Genomic DNA, 20,154 nt, shown 5'->3' on the forward strand with positions numbered 1-20,154 from the left:
TTTTTGGGTTGGACTAGGAGAAAAATGCAAATTTATTCCTTACTTTTTGCATCTTAATAGAATCGATGTTTTGGAATCTATTAACAGAAGTTATTTTAACGGAAGTTAAGCACATTAGCACTAATGATACGTTTAACACGTGACAATTTAGCCAAAATAATAAACAAATAATTTCCTTTTATTAAAAAAAAAAAGAAAAGGTAAATGGGTGGCAGCTGGCCTTAGAGAGGCGGCCATCTCATCTTTCGGCCACATCTTATGAGAGTTGGTCAGGGACTCAATGCCCAGGGGCAGCTAATTAAGGAATGCTCAAAATCAAAAATCATTTGGACCTTCTCTTATAAAAATATTTTCTAGTTCTTTTAAAAAAATTTTATGATAGATTTGCAAGTCAAAAGATCATTAATCCTTGCTTCGATTCCATTCTCTAGAAAGAATCACCTTCCAAATAAAACATCCTAAATCCTAAAGAAACATTTGGTCTATAATAAGAGATCAAGTAGATGACCCAAGAACCCATCAGAGAAAAACATCCTTATGAGACATTTGGTGTAGAATTAGAGGGGTGCGCCTGGCCCTTGCTATAGTGCAACGCAAGGGCGACGCTTAAGGACCCCAGTAGCAAGCTACTGCGGTGTACCCTCCCCTGAAAAAAATTAATTTAATACCATTTGGGTCAATGACCCACATATCAAAAATAATGATAAAGAGCACGTTGATATGCATGAACAGTTTATGCACGCCAGGCAAAATTTTTTTTTAAATATTTATTTAAAAAAAATTTTGACTAGTGTGCATAAACTATTCATGCATGTCAGTGTACCATAAATCAGATATTAAACTAATAAGAACAAATACTACACTTGATCTTAGCCAAAAGGCCGAGAAAGGTATGCTTCTTTATTTCTTCTGATAGTCCTTTATAGCAAAGCTCTAGCTCTGTTGTATCTCATTTAATCCATGTGGGACAAGTTTATCGTGTTCCATTGTGCAGTATCCACGGATTGCTGTCCTTGTTGATCTTCTCAAAAATAAAGATGGCTTTTTGGATCTCTCACTAATGATTTCTTTTGTCTGGAGACACCGATTTGATGATAATGGAAGGGGCATAGATGTGAAGGAGTTTTAAATATGTAAAGGCCGATGTCAGCTTACTGAAGCCAAACTTTGCTGACTAGCTCGTGGGTTTTTAGATTAGTGCAGCCAATGACATTGAAGCAGCTAAAGTAGAGAAACAATTAGTAAGAGATTCAACACAATGGCCTACCACCATTGACTGTGATGAAATTCATTAATAAAATATACAGCATAAAATGTGGTGGCGAACACTCCAAAGTCCAAACCAAATCCTCAATACGTTCAAAGTCTTAATCATGAAGAAAACTTCTATTACACCATATTTCTCACTAGCACTATCAATAACGGATCAAGATTTTTTTACAATTGTCTGTTCTCATTTTAATACAATCGAATACGCGATTGAAAGAGACTCTTAATGGGGCCCAAGTGCTCGAACAGATCTCGAGACCTTATTAGGAGTCTCTTACAATTGCAGTCGAACAATCTGCAACGTTAATAGGAGATTGTAACCAATCCCGATCCATCTCTCACCTTTCTAGCTACCCACTTAAAAGAGGACACAAGACCCACTATTTATAAAGTCCAAGTAGTCTGCTTGAATAATTGGTTCAGCACAGTTGACTTGATTGGCAAAAAATGGTCCCTAATTATGTCGGGTTCTGTGAATGACGGCGGCACAAACCTTCATAAAGAGGAAACGGTAAGAGCTTGCTAGCTGCCACCAGGCAAGTTGACCAAGTTAACTACTTAAGCCGCCTATAACATAAACAGTAGAAGACAGATGAGCATATCTATTTGATTCTTTGAATCCTCATGGAGGCTGCTCAAGAGCTGCAACGAGCAACAGAAACCCGAGGTTAGTCACTCACCCATCTCGCCGATTCACTGTTGAAAAACATGAATATTTGTTATTTCTTTCTTCTTTTTATTTCCTCATAGTCTGATTTGAATATAGAATGCATTCAAGCAGGAAATAGTAAAGCTTTGTTTCTGGCAATCAGTAAATCCAGAGCCATATCAATTTCAATTCTTTAAACCAGACTGTAAATTGTCACATGTGAAAGGCAAGATTCGCAAATGGCTTTCTGTCCACTTTTTCTACCCCCAACAACTTCAGAAAAATACTATTACAACAACCAATAAATTAAAATAATATGCATATATATGTTGGTAAATGAGATAAACATGAAGATTCAAGAACATAACTCCCACAAATACCCGTAGGTTATTAAATAGTTAAACAGTTTGTGTATCCCATATACTCAGCTTTTAAGCAGCAACCAAAACCATTTGTTTCCAGTGCATCCCAGGATTATAAATAGCAAAAATGTCACCTCAGGTGGTCACTACTTGAGGAAAGGCTATTACTATAAAAGGGTTGGTTAAGTTGCAAGTAAAGCACTCTGAGCTCCTTTATAATCTACCTTACTCTACGTGGACAATTCATTTTACTAACGTGGCAGTAAAAATCATTATTGAATTTTAGATAGATCACTATTGAATGTTAGATCCAATAGTGATTTTTACTGTCATCTAGGAAATGTGCACTTTGAAGTGTGGGAGTGAGAGTATGTATAAAATTTCTCCTTTCTTAATTATGAGGATATGGGCTAAGTTATGTTTAGTTTCTGTCTGTGTGTGTCTGATTAGGTGAAGAGCCAGAGAAAAACTCACATAAAGGCATCTCTCTTACCAACCTACTGCAACTTCCTAAACTCAAACATTACAAGTGGTGGCTTCGTGTGATTTCTTACATCTTCTTTCTCCTTGCCGGCCAATCTGCAGCCACTCTCTTGGGAAGATTATACTATGATAAAGGTGGGAATAGTAAATGGATGGCAACATTTGTTCAATCAGCAGGCTTCCCAATTCTAATCCCCCTTCTCTTTTTCTTGTCACCCTCCATAAATACTTCCTCTGCAAGGCCACCACCTCTCTCCACCCTTGCCTTTCTCTACCTATTTTTGAAGGTGCATAAGATGATCACACTATTATAAGTGTGGTTATACCCACACCAGATTGTATACTATATACAGGAAGGTAATATAACTTCCAGTGGAGGTAACCGGTCAAGAGACATAACTCTTGGTCAAGAGTTAAGTTTGAACTCTTAAATAGAGTCCCATAAGAACACAAACACTATCTCAATCGTACATACGTTGGTTTTGTTACGTACAAAATGTGTGTTCAAGTTCTCTTGATCTCCACAGGATTTCCACCCTAACGGGAGAAATCCTTCCTGAGATTAATTATACAAGATCCTACGATCGTTCAGAATCCAACAGTGGTATCAAAGCCAGGTTGTGGAAGATCAAGAATTTGATGCAAGAATTTGAAATTGCTTCATCCGTTGGTTCTTCTTATGAACGTGAATTGAGTTATTTGAAGTTTATATCTTCAAATTGCAATTATATGTATATATATACTCTGTTCGGATGCATATACACGCAACTAATCTGTGATAAGAAACAGATTTGAATAGAATTGAATATGGTTTTATAATTTGATTTGGTTAAAATCAATGGATGCCATCGTAAGTAATCTGTGCAAACAGATTCGAACAGATTCAATCACGGTTTAAGATTTGATTTGGTTAAAATTCAAACATTAGATGCGTCTGGTCTAATGGTTAAGATTCTGCGGGGTTAAGTTTCTGTGAAGGAGAACTGGAGATGGCATCGGTTTGGGAAGAGGAAGAATCGCAGAGGTATTAAAAAAAAAAAAAAAAAAAAAAAAAGGAAATCTGGAAGAAGAAGACAACGGTGAAAATAGAAATCTTTGACTGCGGTGGTTAGGGTTTCTGCCGAGAGAGAGAGAGATGGGTAAGGTGGTGGAGAGGAAGAAGAAGGAGAAGAGAGGATGATCGTCGATGGTGAGAAAACTCCGAAAACGCACTCTCAAAGCCTCAAATTCTGCTCCTCTGCCGCGATCCCCGCGCCTGAATCCTAACCCCGACGCTGACGAGAGTGACTTCTTCGATAGCGACTCCGACGAGAGCGACGCCGACAAGCCAAGGGGAAGAACGGGATGCATGACCGACGCGAAATGGTCCGCTACGAGGAACAAGTTTGATGTGCGAAAAAAGTTTCGCAGCACGCAATCGACCAAATCCACAAGCGCAGAGAACGAAGAACTGTCAAGATCAGAATACATTTCTTCTATGGGGATGGGATTGATATCACACGGATTCAGCCCAGCAGATCAGAATACAGTTCTCCGAAGGAGAAGTGCGAGGAAGAAGCATAGTTTTTACAGCGCAGATTGGGAAATGGTTTACTAATTGATCTGGTTAAAATCAATTATCAGATGCGCTTAGCCTAGTGGTCAAGGCTTTGCGAAGGCTCTTAAGGAGGAAGAAGGCACTGGTTCGAGCAACGGCATCTGCGGTTTCTCTTTTGATTTCTAACCTTTATGCCGTTTCGGTCTTGGTTGACCCGATCCAAGCCTCCTAGAGCACGCCCACCATAACGATCCATCAATGCAGCCCAACCCGCAAAAGCCCGATTTGTTGAAAAACAACCGGCAATTAAATTGCCTGACCCGCCAAACCGCCCATACCCAATAACCGGTCCGGGATTCAACCCGCGGTTCAAGAGGTCCGGATTCACCAGACCCGGTCCAGCACAGGAAATCGCCCGGTTCACCTGAACCGGCCGATTCAAGAGGGTTTTGGTAATTTTGCTCGTTCTGGCTCATTTTAACTCCGATTTGATCCGTTCAAAAACGGTTGGAAAGCTCATTTGAAGGGCTACACTCTACTGGTTTATATAGAGGGTACAAAATATACTATTCTGAGAGAAGATTGATAGAAAATAGGGATGCTATCTTTCTTCAGAATGCCAACAAAATTACTCCTATGGAAATGATCTAACTTTTCAGAAAATGTAGATCCTCAATGTCAAGAACTATAAGATACTCCATTACAAGATGAACAAGATACATATGTTCAAAACAGTGAGAGTAAAATAAAGTTTAAAGATCAATCACTTGTGGATGCAAGTGATGGAAACAGTGGGAGTAAAAGATAAAGGCAACCGTCAAGTATACTCAGAGATCATTATGTTCTGAATGATAATGACACAGTGGTATTTGAAGTTCCACCAAGTTATACTGGAAATAGGATATGAGATGAGTTCGTTAAATCACTGTGTTTACACATAGAGGTGTCAAGATAAGTCAACAATATAGCCATTATATGTTAATGATATATTGTTAGCTGGTTATTGTCTGGATATGGTGAATGAAATAAAATGCATTCTCATGATCCAAATTTAAAATAAAAAGACATGGGTAGTGACACTCATGTTCTTGGTATAAGAATTTCTGGATAGAGAAATTCAGGATTATTGTTTTTGGATCGAAAATTATCTGGATAAAGTGTTCAAAATGTACAATTTGAAGAATTGTAAAGTTTTAAGCAAACTTGTCTACAAAGGGCAAAGAGACTATGTGCTCGAGAAATGAGGAGATAATAACAAAGAAATGGAAATATCCCCTATGCCCAGGCTATGGGCATCCTTATGTATGTTATGACAAGTATTATACATGATATTTGTCATGCAACTGGATTGATAAGTATGTTTCAAATTCAATCCAATTAGAGTACATTGTCAGGCAGTGAAGCAAATACGGTGATATTTGCGTGGCATCAAGGTTATCTAGATGATAAAAATTTACAAGTGAATGCATATTTCTATTTGGTGGAATGGTTGTTTCTTGGTTTCAGAAAGAAACAAGGTTGTGTTGTGGAGTTCACAATGGAGCTTAGTACATTGCATGCAGCACAAAGGTAAGTAATTTGGGCTGGATTTAATTTTTTGTCGACAATTTAATTTAGGTATACCTAGTAGACCAATAAATGTGTTTTGCTATAATAAGTCTGCTATCTCTTTAATAAAAAGTGGAGCACATAGCTCCAATGACAAACACATTTATAGAAGTTATCATTATATTCAAGATATAGTGGAGAAAGGTGAAATAAAGGTTGAATTTACTTCATCAATAGAGATGGTAGCCGATCCTATGACCAAGGGATTGCCTCTGGATAAATTCAGAGGGCATGTAGCAACAATGGGATTGAAATACACCTAGGTGAGAGCTACATGGGTTGACGCATAGTCGGAAGGATTCGGGGACGCCTGGAAGAACGATTTTATGCACTTCTGCCTAATGGAAAAATAATTGGTCAGTTAAGGGCAGATGATACTAATGAGGTACGGATATTACATCTCACATAAGTGTAAAGTCCACTGAAAGGCATTATGTTGAGATTGAGTAGTATCTATGCTCAGAAGGTGCAAAAAGACGCTAATAAGGTGTATCAAGGAAAACCATAGGAATAATGGCTTTAAAGGAAGTACTTGATCAAAAATTTAGCGCAAGTCGACACATGGTTTTGTGTACGGCTGAAGTCGTCAAGTGTGGAATGGGTGTGGACTATACTCCCAACCATGGAGAATTGATGCCGTTCGTTTGAGAGATAGCGAAATGAAGTCATCCCTAATATACTATCGGTAAGGAAGTATATGGTAAAGGATGCGGTCAGATAAGATGACGAAAACGTGCGCACGTATAGCCATGTCATGATCTGACACTAATCTGTAGGTTTTACAGATGAGAGTTGGCATGGGGCAAAATTATTACTACCATGATAATCATGCTTAACTAATGGTAAAAATGATATAATCAGAAGGATTCAGGGAACGCCTGAATGAATGATGGTATGCGTTTCTTTCGCTTCATTAAATGTAATGAACATTCTTGGGCGAATGACACTTGTGAATAACAGACATCATAAACAAACATAAATGTGTAAAGTCCACTTAAAGGCATTATGTTAAGTTTGATATAATATCTGTATACCGATAGTCATCGGAAAGAAGTGTCAATATAATCTCAAATAGGGATAACCTTGGAGATAAGAAATTGAATAAAAAATTCAATACAAGTTTACATATGGTTACTATGTAAAAATCATTAATTATAGTTTGGGTGTGGACTGTATTCCCAACTATGGTTAATTAATGTTATTTGCTTAGATAAAATAGCAAGTAAAGTCACCACTAGTATGTCGTCGGTAAGACACATATGGTAAAAAGGTGCAATTAGTGAAATAACATAAGTGTGTACACATCAAAGATGTTATGATTTGATTATTGTCTGCAAGCGTTAGCAGATAAGGAGTTGACATGTTTTAAAGTACCAAAGTTAAACATGTACAACTAGGGTTTTATTACTGATCATAATAGTATGATCAAGTGGGAGATGAAGGTGCATAAGATGATCACACTATTATAAGTGTGGTTATACCCACACCAGATTGTATACTATATACAGGAAGGTAATATAACTTCCAGTGGAGGTAACCGGTCAAGAGACATAACTCTTGGTCAAGAGTTAAGTTTGAACTCTTAAATAGAGTCCCATAAGAACACAAACACTATCTCAATCGTACATACGTTGGTTTTGTTACGTACAAAATGTGTGTTCAAGTTCTCTTGATCTCCACAGGATTTCCACCCTAACGGGAGAAATCCTTCCTGAGATTAATTATACAAGATCCTACGATCGTTCAGAATCCAACAATTTTTAGGCATACTCTTGGCAGGTGACAATCTGATGTATTCATACGGACTCTTATATCTCCCTGTCTCTACTTATTCTCTACTATGTGCAACCCAATTGGCCTTCAACGCGATCTTCTCCTTCTTCCTCAATTCCCAAAAGTTCACACCCTTTATATTCAACTCTCTAGTCCTTGTTACCATGTCGGCAGCCCTTCTTGCAGTCGATGCTGACTCTGAAAACACAACAGCAGGAGTCCCTAAAGGGAAGTATGTAATTGGATTTCTTTGCACGCTCGGTGCATCTGCAACATACTCATTATACCTCTCCCTAGTGCAGCTGTCTTTTCAGAGGGTGATAAAAACAGAGACCTTCTCTGCTGTCTTGAATATGCAGATATACCCATCATTTGTTGCGACATGTGCGTGCGTGGTAGGACTTTTCGCAAGCGGTGACTGGAAAGTTTTGGAGAAAGAGATGAAGGAATATGAGAAAGGAAAGATATCCTACTTGATGACTTTGATTTGGACGGCTGTGACATGGCAGATTTCTTCTGTGGGTATGTTGGGGTTGGTTTTTGAGGTGTCTTCTCTCTTCTCCAATGTCATTGGTACATTGGCTTTGCCTGTTGTTCCCATTCTTGCTGTGATATTTTTCCATGACAAGTTAGATGGGGCGAAGGTGATGGCACTGCTGTTAGCTGTGTGGGGCTTTCTTTCATACATCTATCAACATTATCTCGACGACTCTAAATCCAAGGTAAACAAAACCAATGCTGATGAGGCTTCAAGGTCTGTTGTAGAGATTTGTTGATGACACTATATTTTTTGTTTTAATTACTTCAGTGTTTTTTGTATTTTATTTAATGCTTACATCAATTATGTTTAAGCACGCAAGCCACCTTACTTATCCTTTTAACAGCCATTCAGAACATCATTTTATGTATTAGATAGCTAGTAAGGAACATCATTTAAGGAAGATTTTACTAGAGCAATGGTGAAAATGGGTAATGTTGGCGTCAATGTACAGGATCAAAAGGAGAGATTAGGTGAGTTTGCAATAACAGTGCAAGTTAATATTACTTGATGTCCCTCTAGAAAACTTGGTTTAATATTATGTGGGTTAATGAACCATGTATTAGATGTTAAACTGATGAGATCAAATATTACACCTAATGTTAGCCACAAGGCTGGCTGAAAAAGATGAATATGGATCGCCAACAAGTCGTCGCCCGAATAACAAGCATTTCGAGTAGTTCCATAGAGAGTGGAGCATCTATAGGGCTCACCTGCCTTGTAGAGAGGGTAGATGCAAGGTTCACTTGTAAGATTTAGAGTCGAACAATTCGGAACATAGCCCTGCACTCATCCTTTATGTGAAGCTACCTAAATTGCTTACAATTCGGTAAGCAAATTACAAGAATCCAAATTTGGTGCAACCGTGCAATGAAGTTGTAAATAGATCGAGATCTGAATTGGGTATTTCGCAGTGTGCAATACATTTTATCTAAACAGTTCATTTCAAATGAATTAGTCCAAACTATAACAATAATTTTTTTTTTTTTTTTTAAATAAAAATAAAAATGAGTCCGTCGGATGTCGGTAGGTGTTGGGGGTGGCAGCTACCACCAGGCAATTGTTCGGAAGTAGTTGTACTATCTCTGTTGAGAATTAAGGGGTGGCCGTGACCACCTCCACGGCCACCAGTGAGACTATACATTACGGCAAAGCTCTCGTTTTGCCATCTCTCATTTAATCAATGTGGGATAAATATGTTGTGTCCCATTGCTTAACTCTACTATGCGCATAATAACAATATCCAGAGATTATTGTCCTCGTCATCTATTGTTCTTCTCAAAAAATAAAGACGCTTTTGGATCCTAAGCGTTCGATGATAGGGGCTTATTTTGTTGATCATTTTAAACATATTTATGCTTCGCCGATTCTCACTAATGATTTCTATGGGGCACTTGGATTCGATACCCGATTCATCAATTGCTTGCTCGTATTATTTGTAATTTGAGTAAGTAATTGTGTGAGAAAGCCCACCTGTCCAGTTAGATATTCGAGCAACTTGAGATTTGCTCGAGTATTTAGGTCCCATAAGGAGCCTTCTTACAATTGAATGTCTAGAGGTGTGGGAGAACATCAATTTTATGTCTAGTGGATATTATTTTCTTTAGAAAGCATTTTTCAAGTTAGATTAATACTTTACACCATGCAAAACACCCAAAAATAAACAAAACGTTTTTCAAAAAATTATTTGACGCCATAACAAATTAGGCCTAAATTCTTCTCTCATTACAAATACTTCTAATCTTACCTCAACAAGTGGTCAACTCTTCTAACAATTTCTATAATCTATTGGATCCCATTACTTTTGAAGAAGACAACTTAACGTTATGTGCTATCTGAGTTGGAAAAAAAATTTTAAGCCCTTAATAGCTTGGACACGACAAAAGACCCTTTTCTGAATGAAATATTAGAGCGTTGTGAAGCAATATATGTAATAGGAATAAGGAAAATAGAGAATATAAAAATTGAAGTGCCAAGTGCGCAACAAAAGCACCACTAGTGCCCATATATTCTCCCCCCTTTTTTTTTTTTAAGGGAAATTCATTCTGATTTTATTGATAGAATAGTCAAGAGCATAAGAGCTCTTTATAATCACAGAACAAAATAATTCTGAAAGATCATAGCTGAAGCTAAAATATTACACGTCTAGAGGTCAAAACATACATATCTTTAATTGAAATCCTATCTATGACGTCAAACATCCGCAAACCCTGCCCAATCTTTAGCTTATAGAACATATCTACTCTAGTAGACTCCTTCCGGGGCAAAGGTAGCATATTTCCTAGGCATGAGCAAAAAACCCACACCCAAACTATTCTCTTTTAAACCCGAAAGGCAAAAAATTATTCAATTCCTCAACCCAAAGGCCAGGACAACAAAACATACATGAAAATACAAGGAAAAAACAAAGCAACTAAAACCCACAAACCAGCAGCACCATATAAACTAGTACATATATATACACCAAAGTATTTTTAATGGTTTAAAGTTTATTGGGAGTTATTAATGCCAACTTTATTTTTTCTATTTCCAATGTCAGACTCTCTGCTCCTTAAAAACCTTCGAAATAATATATATATATATATATATATATATATATATAGTTTGTAGTTTTTTGAGAGTGGTCACTTGCTTAAAAATCTGAATCACACCTTCTTAGCCCTAATACCATGATAGGATGGCCCCCTCTGTGCAGCATTTTCAGCCTATAATAACTCAAAAGACAAAGAATATTCGAGTCAAAAGTTACAAAAACTCAAGTAACAAGAGTTACAAACGATACATTAAGTTTATTGATATTAATGTAGAAGTAGAAATGTTTGTAACGCTCATACTCTTTCTTTATAAATAGAGTATTGTACATCATCAAATATATCAAGGAAATATGTAGCCAAGAAAAAACTTTAATGTGCGGACGTAAGCTATAAGATGAACCACCTTAATCTGCATATTTCTTTCTTGCTTTTTCTCTTTATATTTTTATATACTTTAACAGTAATATAGTCTAAAAAATTATAGCCATAGTTTTGGTCAACATATTTAAGGCTATTCTCCATAAAGGGGTTGCCCCTAATGAATCAAGCTTTGCGTCAGGTAGATCAATCCAACGATGATAAACCAATCACGGCATAATTATCTATATTAATCCACTCTTTGATTTCATGGACGAGAGAATGCATTTTATTTCCTCTTTCTCCATATTAATCAATTTGAGTTTTTTTTTTTTTTTTTGTCCTCTTCTAGGAGCTTAAGACAAGAAAATCCTTTATGTCCCTTTTTTTTTTGGTCCAATGTTAGAAATCATCTCTCCCCTTTTTATTAGGGGTGTCAAAAATTACCGGGGAACCGGAAAACCGGGAAACCGGAAAACCGGGGTCCTAGTTCCGGTTCCGGTTTGAAAAATCTAAAAACCGGGTACCCCGGTTCCGGTACCGGTTTTTGGTACCCGGTTTTTACCGGGAATACCGGAACCGGGTTTCCATTTTATTTAATAATATTTATATATTATTATATTTATATATTAATATATATATTATATATATTAATATTTTTTACACTTAGGTTTAGGTTTAGGGTATTTTAAAAAATTAAATTTTTATTTCTAAGGCCCAAATAGGCAAAAACAATGATTTTTTAGGATTTTTGGACTTTTTAAGGTTTATTTTTTAATTATTTGGAACAATTACAACAAAGCTCATTTAATTTAGATAAAGAAACTAATAGATTTTTTAAAAAATGGGCCAACTTATGAAAAAAAAATTGGCTTATTTTAGGCCCAATACCTAAAATAAGCCCAAAAATCAATTTTTTAAAAAAACCGGTTACCGGACCGGGTAATACCGGAACCGGCCGGTAACCGGGACCCCGGTTAACCGGGGTCCCAGTTCCGGTTCCTGTTTCTCAAAATTGAGAACCGGGGTACCCCGGTTCCGGTTCCGGTTTTGGCCAAAAACCGGGAAACCGGACCGGGTTGACACCCCTACTTTTTATCGGAGAAGGATCCAGAAGGAATACCAAAGAAATATCTCTCATTGAAGAATCCAAAGGAAATTTTCTTTGGGGATGACCTAATTATCTTTGCCTCTTGCATTAACAATGTCCAAATAAAGGCAAGATAAAGTTTAGTCTAGCTATATTAGAGGTGAATTTTGTTGCCCGAATTGCAATTCAAGTAACAGATGCGAGTTTACGAACAATTTGTTCTCTTAAAACCAATTTCAAACAACATGCTCGGGCTAGACAACAAATTGCTATAAACTATCCTATAACAACGAGTAATTGAGTCACCCCAGCTAACCAAAAATTTTACCCATTAACATTTGTAATGTTAGCACATTGTAAAAAATTGTGGGTAATGTAAATTATGAGAATTATAGAACTGGAAGTAAGAGATAAAAGAACTAAATTCGGTGACACCTATATGTTGTTCACTACTCTAAATTCTCCTATAACCCCCTAATAAACTTTAATATCTGTAAAACACTTCTATTTATAGGAAAATTTAAAATTTAGATAGATAAATATGGTAATTAGTTTAACCACCGTTATATGGAGAATAATTTTCTATATTATAATGCACATGATATAATTGACAGATACAGAATAACAGCCACAAAAATATAATTGCAGTATAACTATAGGTTTCCAAATAATTTTAATGTAGAAAATACATTATAACACAATTAATACAACTGACAGACACAGAAAATCTGCAGCAAGAAATATTTGATTAGTTACTGAGGGGAGCGCTTGGCCCTTGCTATAGTGCAACGCAAGGGCGACGTCTGAGGACCCCTGTAGCAAGCTACTGCGGTGGACCATCCAACTGAAAAAAATTAATTTAATATCAGATATTAAACTGAGAAGAACAGATACTACACTTGATCAGTTGATCTTAGCCAAAAGGCCGGGAAAGGTATGCTTTTATATTTCTTTTGATAGTCTTTCATAGCAAAGCTCTAGCTCTGTTGTCTCTAATTTAATCCATGTGGGACAAATGTACCGTGTACCGGTGTCCCATTGCTTAGCTCTATTCCAAAAGCTGCACATATTATTGTCCTTGTCAATTGTCATCCCTTGATCTTCTCAACAATAAAAATCCCTTTTGGATCTCTGACCGTCCAGATAGGCTTACAGACATTTTCTACAAGAAAAATATAATATAGAATTGTGAATATTGTTATATATATATATATAAAGAGTAATGGTATCACTATCTTATTATAATAATGTAGCATTGTGAATTTACCATTAGATTCTGTTTCTTTTAATAATTATTGATTGAGGGCAGATTGATAATGCCACAACAACATGGTAAAATAGTGGTATGGTACATTACATTACTCCTAGTTAAAAGCTTTGAATCACACATTTTTAGCTGTAATATTAATTATAAATGTGCTTATGGGTGATAAGTTTTACATTAGTTTTTTATTAGATGAGACTGAATCTTAAAAGTGATTTTAAGGAGTTTTAATTGCGAGTTAACTAGCTCTTTTGAAATGATACTACAAATGTGACTAACGATTTTTATGAATTATTACAAATGATATTAGAACAACATGGTAACACTATATGGTGCTGAGATAACACTTCATGACATGAACATGAAGATGTTAGAGATTTGAGTGTGTAAGATTTTAACACCGCAAAAGTTAGTCCTGCATTGGATATGTAAATTATAAAAGTGTTCATGAGTAGAGATTGTGACATCTCAAAAGTTAGTCTCGCGTTAAGTGGGCGGATAATAAGTTGCTCATGGATGTTAAGTCTTACATTAATTCCTTAACAAATGATTCTAGGTAGTTTAAATTGCAATATAATTAGTCATTTTAGAATGATAGTGTAGCCAAAGAGAACAATTTCTCTAGGTCATTACATGCTCGACCACCTTTCTTTAGATGGACACCTTTCTTTAGATAGACTTGGTCGTGTTGTACCTCTTTATTTTCTTATTTTTAAAGTAATAAATTAATCTTTATTCCTATATTAGTAATCATATGTTTTTTAAAAATATTTTTTATAGGTAGGTGTGAAAAATTGTCCTTAAAATATTTGTGTTGTTGAATGCCTAAAGACTCTTGTCGTAATACAAAGTTGCGGCCCCGATACCACCTATTTGATGATAATGAAAGAGGCGTAGAAGTGAAGAGTACTTTTAAATAAGTAAAGGTCGATATCAGCCTACTGAAGCCAAACTTTGCTGACTAGCACCTGAAATATTGATACAAGTAGAGATTCATTAATAAATATAAAGCATAAAATGTTGTGAAAAACACTCACACACCAAATCTCCAGTACATTCAGAGTCTGAGTCATATAGAAAACTTATTTTCCATCATATTTCTCAGCAGGACTATAAATAACGGATCGAGATTTCTTATAATTGCGAGTTCATTGTAATATAATCGGATAGCCAGTTGAAAGAGGCTTTTAATAAGGCTCAAGATTTGTTCCGATACAATTGCAGTCGAACAAATTGTAATTTAAATAAGAGATTGTAGCTAATCCCGATCCTTCTGTCTTTTATAACGGACCGCCCACTTGAAAGAGGACACAAGACCTGCTATTTAATATTTATGACCTCCAAGTAGACTGCTTGAATAATTGGTTCAACACAGTTGGCTGGATTGGCAAAAAAAAATGAAGCTACCAACCTAAGAATGGTCACTAAATTACTAATTATGTCGGGTTTTGTGAATGCTGCAACAAGGATGGCGTCAGACTCACAAACCTTCATAAAGAGGAAACACTCAACTAACAGTAAGAGGTTGCCGGCTGCCACCTGGCAAGTTGGCCAACTTAAGCCACCTATAACATGAACACAAGAAGAAAGATGAGCATATCTGTTTGATTCTTTGAATCCTCATGGAGGCTGCTCAGGAGCTGCAACGACAAACAGAAACCCGAGGTTTGTCACTCACCCATCTCGCTGATTCACTGTTGAAATACATGAATATTTGTTATTAGTTCTTTCTTCCTTGAGTAATGCTACATTCCTCACGTTCAGTTTCACACTCCCTTAAGTGGCTTTGAATTTGAAGTGAATCTTTATAGGATTTTAATCAAGTAGTAGTTTTAAAAGCCACCAAAATGAGAGTATAGTGAAGGTATGTGTAGCATTACTCTTCTTTCTTCTAGCAACCCGATTTTCGGGTAATTTCTCCTTCACCTTTTGGGTAAAAAAGAGTGGTATTTGGTCATCATAAGTGTCAGCAATGTCCAGCCTGTTTGTTGCAACTTTTAATCAATTTGTGCGAGAAAGTTGTATGCCTACGACCTTGCATTTTGTGTAGAAGTTTTGAGAAACGGGTGAACAAAAGGTCAACAAGAAAAGTTACACAAAAAAGGGGTTGCCAAACACACAAAGCTTTGTTTCTGGCAATCAGTAAGTCCAGAGCTATATCAATTTCAGTTCTTTAGTTTTTTTGTCCACTTTTTCTACCCCCAACAACTTCAGAAAAATAAGATTACAACAATCAATCAAAATAATATGTAAATAAGCATGCATATAGATGTTAGTAAATGAGATGAACATGAAGAACATAACTCCCACAGTTACTGGTGGGCTATTAAATAGTTAAGCAGTTTGTGTATCCCATAAACTCTGGCTTTTAGGCAGCAACCAAAACCATCTGTTTCCAGTGCATCCCAGGATTATAAGTAGCAAATATGTCAACTCATGCGACACATCTTGAAACAACGTGAAAGCATTAGTCTTATTTGCGCTATTAAATTCTCTAAAATCATTTATAAAGTCTAATCGAATCTTAGCACTCATAAACGTCTTTATAATTTACCCAATCTACATGGACAACTCATTTTCCCAAAGTGGCACTAATCTTGACATGGTTGAAACTTTTCTTAATTGTTTTCTCTGCACTTGGTGAATCATGAAGACTTATGTTTAGTTTCTATGTGTGTGTCTGATTAGGTGACGAGCCAGAGCAAAACTCACATAAAGGCACCTCTCTTACCAACCTACTGCAACTTCCTAAACTCAAACATTACAAGTGGTGGCTTCGTGTGACTTCTTACATAATCTTTCTCCTTGCCGGCCAATCTGTAGCCACTCTCTTGGGAAGATTATACTATGACAAAGGTGGGCATAGCAAATGGATGGCAACATTTGTTCAATCAGCAGGCTTCCCAATTCTACTCCCTCTTCTCTTTTTCTTCTCACCCTCCACAAGATCCAACGAAAATATTGCTTCCTCTGCAAGACCACCATCTGTCGTCACCCTTGCCTTTCTCTACCTATTTTTAGGCCTACTCTTGGCAGGTGACAACCTTATGTATTCATACGGACTCTTATACCTCCCTGTCTCTACTTATTCTCTACTATGTGCAACCCAATTGGCCTTCAACGCCATCTTCTCCTTCTTCCTCAATTCCCAAAAGTTCACACCCTTTATATTCAACTCTCTAGTCCTTGTCACCATGTCGGCAGCCCTTCTTGCAGTCAATGCTGACTCTGAAAACAAAACAGCAGGAGTCCCTAAAGGGAAGTATGTAATAGGATTTCTTTGCACGCTCGGTGCATCTGCAACATACTCATTGACCCTCTCCCTAGTGCAGCTGTCTTTCCAGAAGGTGATAAAAACAGAGACCTTCTCTGCTGTCTTGGATATGCAGATATATCAATCATTGTTTGCAACATCTGCGTGCGTAGTGGGACTTTTTGCAAGCGGCGAATGGAAATTTTTGGGGAAAGAGATGAAGGAATATGAGAAAGGAAAGATATCCTACTTGATGACTTTGATTTGGACAACTGTGATTTGGCAGATTTCTTCAGTGGGTATGTTGGGGTTGATTTTTGAGGTGTCTTCTCTCTTCTCCAATTTAATCAGTACATTGGCTTTGCCTGTTGTTCCCATTCTTGCTGTGATATTTTTCCATGACAAGTTAGATGGGGCGAAGGTGATGGCACTGCTGTTAGCTGTGTGGGGCTTTCTTTCATACATCTATCAACATTATCTCGATGACTCTAAATCCAAGGTAAACAAAACCAGTGCTGATGAGGCTTCAAGGTCCGTTGTAGAGATTTGTTGATGGCACGGATATTCAAAACAAAATCAAAAAGGTCGTAAAAATCCAGGATTACATTGCAGGAAAAAGACCTCTGCTGATGATACTACAAAACACTTTCATTTTAACTATTTCAGTGTTTTGAGTATTTTATGTAATGCGTTTTTATTTTGTCAGGTATGCAATTTCGGAACGTCCTATTTAAAAATAATAATTTTAAAACAATACCATTTGAAAATGCAATTTTATAGAGTTTATAAGTGAAGAAAAAAATAGTTTCATTTTATAAATTTTGAAAAAATCAAAAGAAAACTACTTATAATGCTCTAATACACACTTCGAAGCAAAAGAACTTAGAGTAGAATTGGGCAGGGGCCGCGCGAACGCAGGCCCCCTCTAGCACAAATTATGACGTAGGCTCTCCCACATTGGGGAGACCTTAGGCGAGCACCCCTCCCAAGTGCAATGGAGGTCACTAGCCTAGGCCATAGTCCTACATGATCGACCATTGACCCCGTCCAGGTAAGTATGTTGCTATGTTGCTCTCACTTCTTATATATACAACCGTACCTCCACCTCTTCACTCTTCCAGTTTCGATGTGGGACTGATATAGCATAGACTAGTGAGGTTTTTCCCTTTCATATTTTTAGTCCACAGATGACGGACAGTACCTAAAAGGGTCAATGTACATCTCTGCTATTCATTAACTAACCAAGAACCTAAATTAGTTTTCAATCACAAAACTCCTTTTATTTTTAGTAGTTTAATAAAATAATTAGAGGGCAATTCATTTTCATATGTTGGATTCTAGTCGTGTTAATACATGGATATAAAATTATATAAGTCAAATTTAACTCAACCTATTTAATTAAACATGTTAAGCTTCTCAACGGTACCCATGTCGGGTTCAAGGGTTGTATTGAAAATTGACAACCATAAATGTTACATGTTGAGTTCAAATTGTATGGAGACATGAATATAAGACAAGTTTTTGTTTTGTTTTTTTTTTTCTTTTGGGTTAATAACCTTTTTGGTACTTATGTTTTAATGTTTTTATTTTTTTCCCCTAGGTTATAAAACATGACAAATCTAATACCTTAGATTTTGGAAAAAGACCGAATCACCACTTCCGTTAATTTTCGTCAATCCCCACTAACGGAAGTCCATGTCATTGTTATTTATATTGCGACATGTGTCATAAAATTTTTTTAAAAAAAAAACTAAACTAAACCTAAAAAAAATTAAAAAGTTACTAGTGAGAATATCACTCCCGTTGCTGAGAAAGTAGATCGAGAGGTCGTTTTAGTCTTTTAGACCTTTTTTTTTTGGTAAAATTTACTTAACCCCTTCAAACTATTATCCCAATGACAATTTACCTCAAAACTATCAATTATGACAATTTACCCCCCAAATTATTAAAACAATGACAATGTACCCCCAATACTAAAAAAATGACGAAATTATTTATATAGAATTTTCAATAAGACAAAAATACCCATAAAATTTTGAAAAAAAAAAACTTAAATTTTAGTATTTTTATTTTTATTTTAGTAAGAGTAATTTCATCATTTTATTAAAATTAGAAATACATTATCATTGTTTTGGTAATTTGGGAGTAAATTGTCACAATTGATACTTTAAGAAATAAATTGTCATTAGAGTAATAGTTTAAAAGAATTATGTAGACTTTATTTATTTATTTATTTTTAACATTTTCGGCGTAAATAGGCTTAGATATGGAATTTCGGAACGATCCCTTGGTGGGTTTTTTTTTTTTTTTTTTTTTTTTTTCCTTCAGATGTTGATTTCTATAAGACGCTGAGAGATCACTGTTTTGATATCATTCTTCCTCTGTGATTTTTGGTGCAGTTTTGGGTGGGTTGTCCTCGTATTGCGGTCTAGCAATAGGAGCTGAAAGATAACTGTTTGACATGGAGTTTTCTTTGTGATTTTGGGAAATAAAGCTGCTGGAACACTGATTTCCATATGGGTCATGCTTAGATTTTGATATTAATCACATATAGGAGTATTGGAGTTGCAGAGCTATTGTGGGTTATTTGAGAAACTGGAATTGGAAATGGAGGATCAGGCAGTTGTTGGTGATATATCTCCCCTGAATATATTCAGGAAAGAAGATGAGGAAGATTTTCGGAGTTGTTGCGAGGATGAGGAAGTGTGGAAGGAGAATCCGTGAAGGAAGAGTCAAAAGACGATCTTGATGAATTTTCAGTGACTTTTTAATTTTTTTAATTTTTTTTTAGGTTTTTTTTTTTATTATTATTATTTTTAATTTTTATGACACATGTCACGATATAAATGACAATGACGTGGACTTCTATTAGTGGGAATTGACGAAAATTAACGAAGGTGGTTATTCAGTCTTTTTTAAAATCTGAAATATTAGATTTGTCATGTTTTAAAACCTAAGAAAAAAAAAAAAAAAACATTAAAACTCATATGCCAAAAAAGTTATTAACCCTATTTTTTTTTTTTAAAGTACATATGAAAGCCGAAAAAGAGATAAAACAATTTCAATTTGATAGGTTTTTCTCAATTGCAATTTAAATAGACAGAAAAGGAAAAGGAGATATGAGAGTGTTGCCGGAGTTAACTCTCATTGCAGCCCATTTTACAGCATAATAAGTACATAAATTTGCATTTATGTCGACTTTTCGAGCTTCTAAAACAGAAGAAGGTGAGATAAAATCGATGGCATCTGAGATTAAAGAAGAAATTCACCATTAGAATTTACAGAGCCACTATAACAACTTGAAAATCCCTTTGAAGGATGAAAAGGCCAATATGAAGGGATACAGCTAAGGAAGTGGACTCCTTGATCCATCTCATTGAATAATTTGTCTAGCATATCTGTTTGGTCTCAATTGCTATTACATTAAGTTTTACTCA

The 20,154-nt window shown here is 36.1% G+C and overlaps 2 protein-coding genes, 1 non-coding gene and 4 pseudogenes across 3 annotated transcripts; 2 read left to right on the forward strand and 5 right to left on the reverse strand.

The window, feature by feature from the left end:
* Positions 1-560: 560 nt before the first annotated feature.
* LOC132176749 (U2 spliceosomal RNA) lies at positions 561-737 on the reverse strand (annotated as a pseudogene).
* Positions 738-776: 39 nt separating this feature from the next.
* LOC132176748 (U2 spliceosomal RNA) lies at positions 777-894 on the reverse strand (annotated as a pseudogene).
* Positions 895-1,893: 999 nt separating this feature from the next.
* LOC132176730 (putative purine permease 11) lies at positions 1,894-8,640 on the forward strand. Its single transcript, XM_088514239.1, has 3 exons — positions 1,894-1,936; positions 2,731-3,040; positions 7,665-8,640. The coding sequence occupies exons 1-3, from the start codon at positions 1,894-1,896 to the stop codon at positions 8,455-8,457; spliced, it is 1,146 nt and encodes a 381-aa protein (XP_088370365.1). The 3' UTR covers positions 8,458-8,640.
* Positions 8,641-8,693: 53 nt separating this feature from the next.
* LOC148586976 (U2 spliceosomal RNA) lies at positions 8,694-8,848 on the reverse strand (annotated as a pseudogene).
* Positions 8,849-12,957: 4,109 nt separating this feature from the next.
* LOC132176747 (U2 spliceosomal RNA) lies at positions 12,958-13,138 on the reverse strand (annotated as a pseudogene).
* A 1,948-nt stretch (positions 13,139-15,086) lies between these two features.
* Positions 15,087-17,270, forward strand: LOC132176731 (putative purine permease 11). The gene is made up of 2 exons (XM_088514237.1): positions 15,087-15,129; positions 16,153-17,270. The coding sequence occupies exons 1-2, from the start codon at positions 15,087-15,089 to the stop codon at positions 17,268-17,270; spliced, it is 1,161 nt and encodes a 386-aa protein (XP_088370363.1).
* Positions 17,271-17,614: 344 nt separating this feature from the next.
* Positions 17,615-17,776, reverse strand: LOC132176742 (U1 spliceosomal RNA). The gene has a single exon (XR_009439597.2). It is a non-coding gene; the product is annotated as a U1 spliceosomal RNA (small nuclear RNA).
* Positions 17,777-20,154: the final 2,378 nt, after the last annotated feature.

The sequence above is a fragment of the Corylus avellana genome, chromosome 3 (genome assembly GCF_965113065.1).
Source record: "Corylus avellana chromosome 3, dhCorAvel1.hap1.2, whole genome shotgun sequence".
Lineage (NCBI taxonomy): Eukaryota > Viridiplantae > Streptophyta > Magnoliopsida > Fagales > Betulaceae > Corylus > Corylus avellana.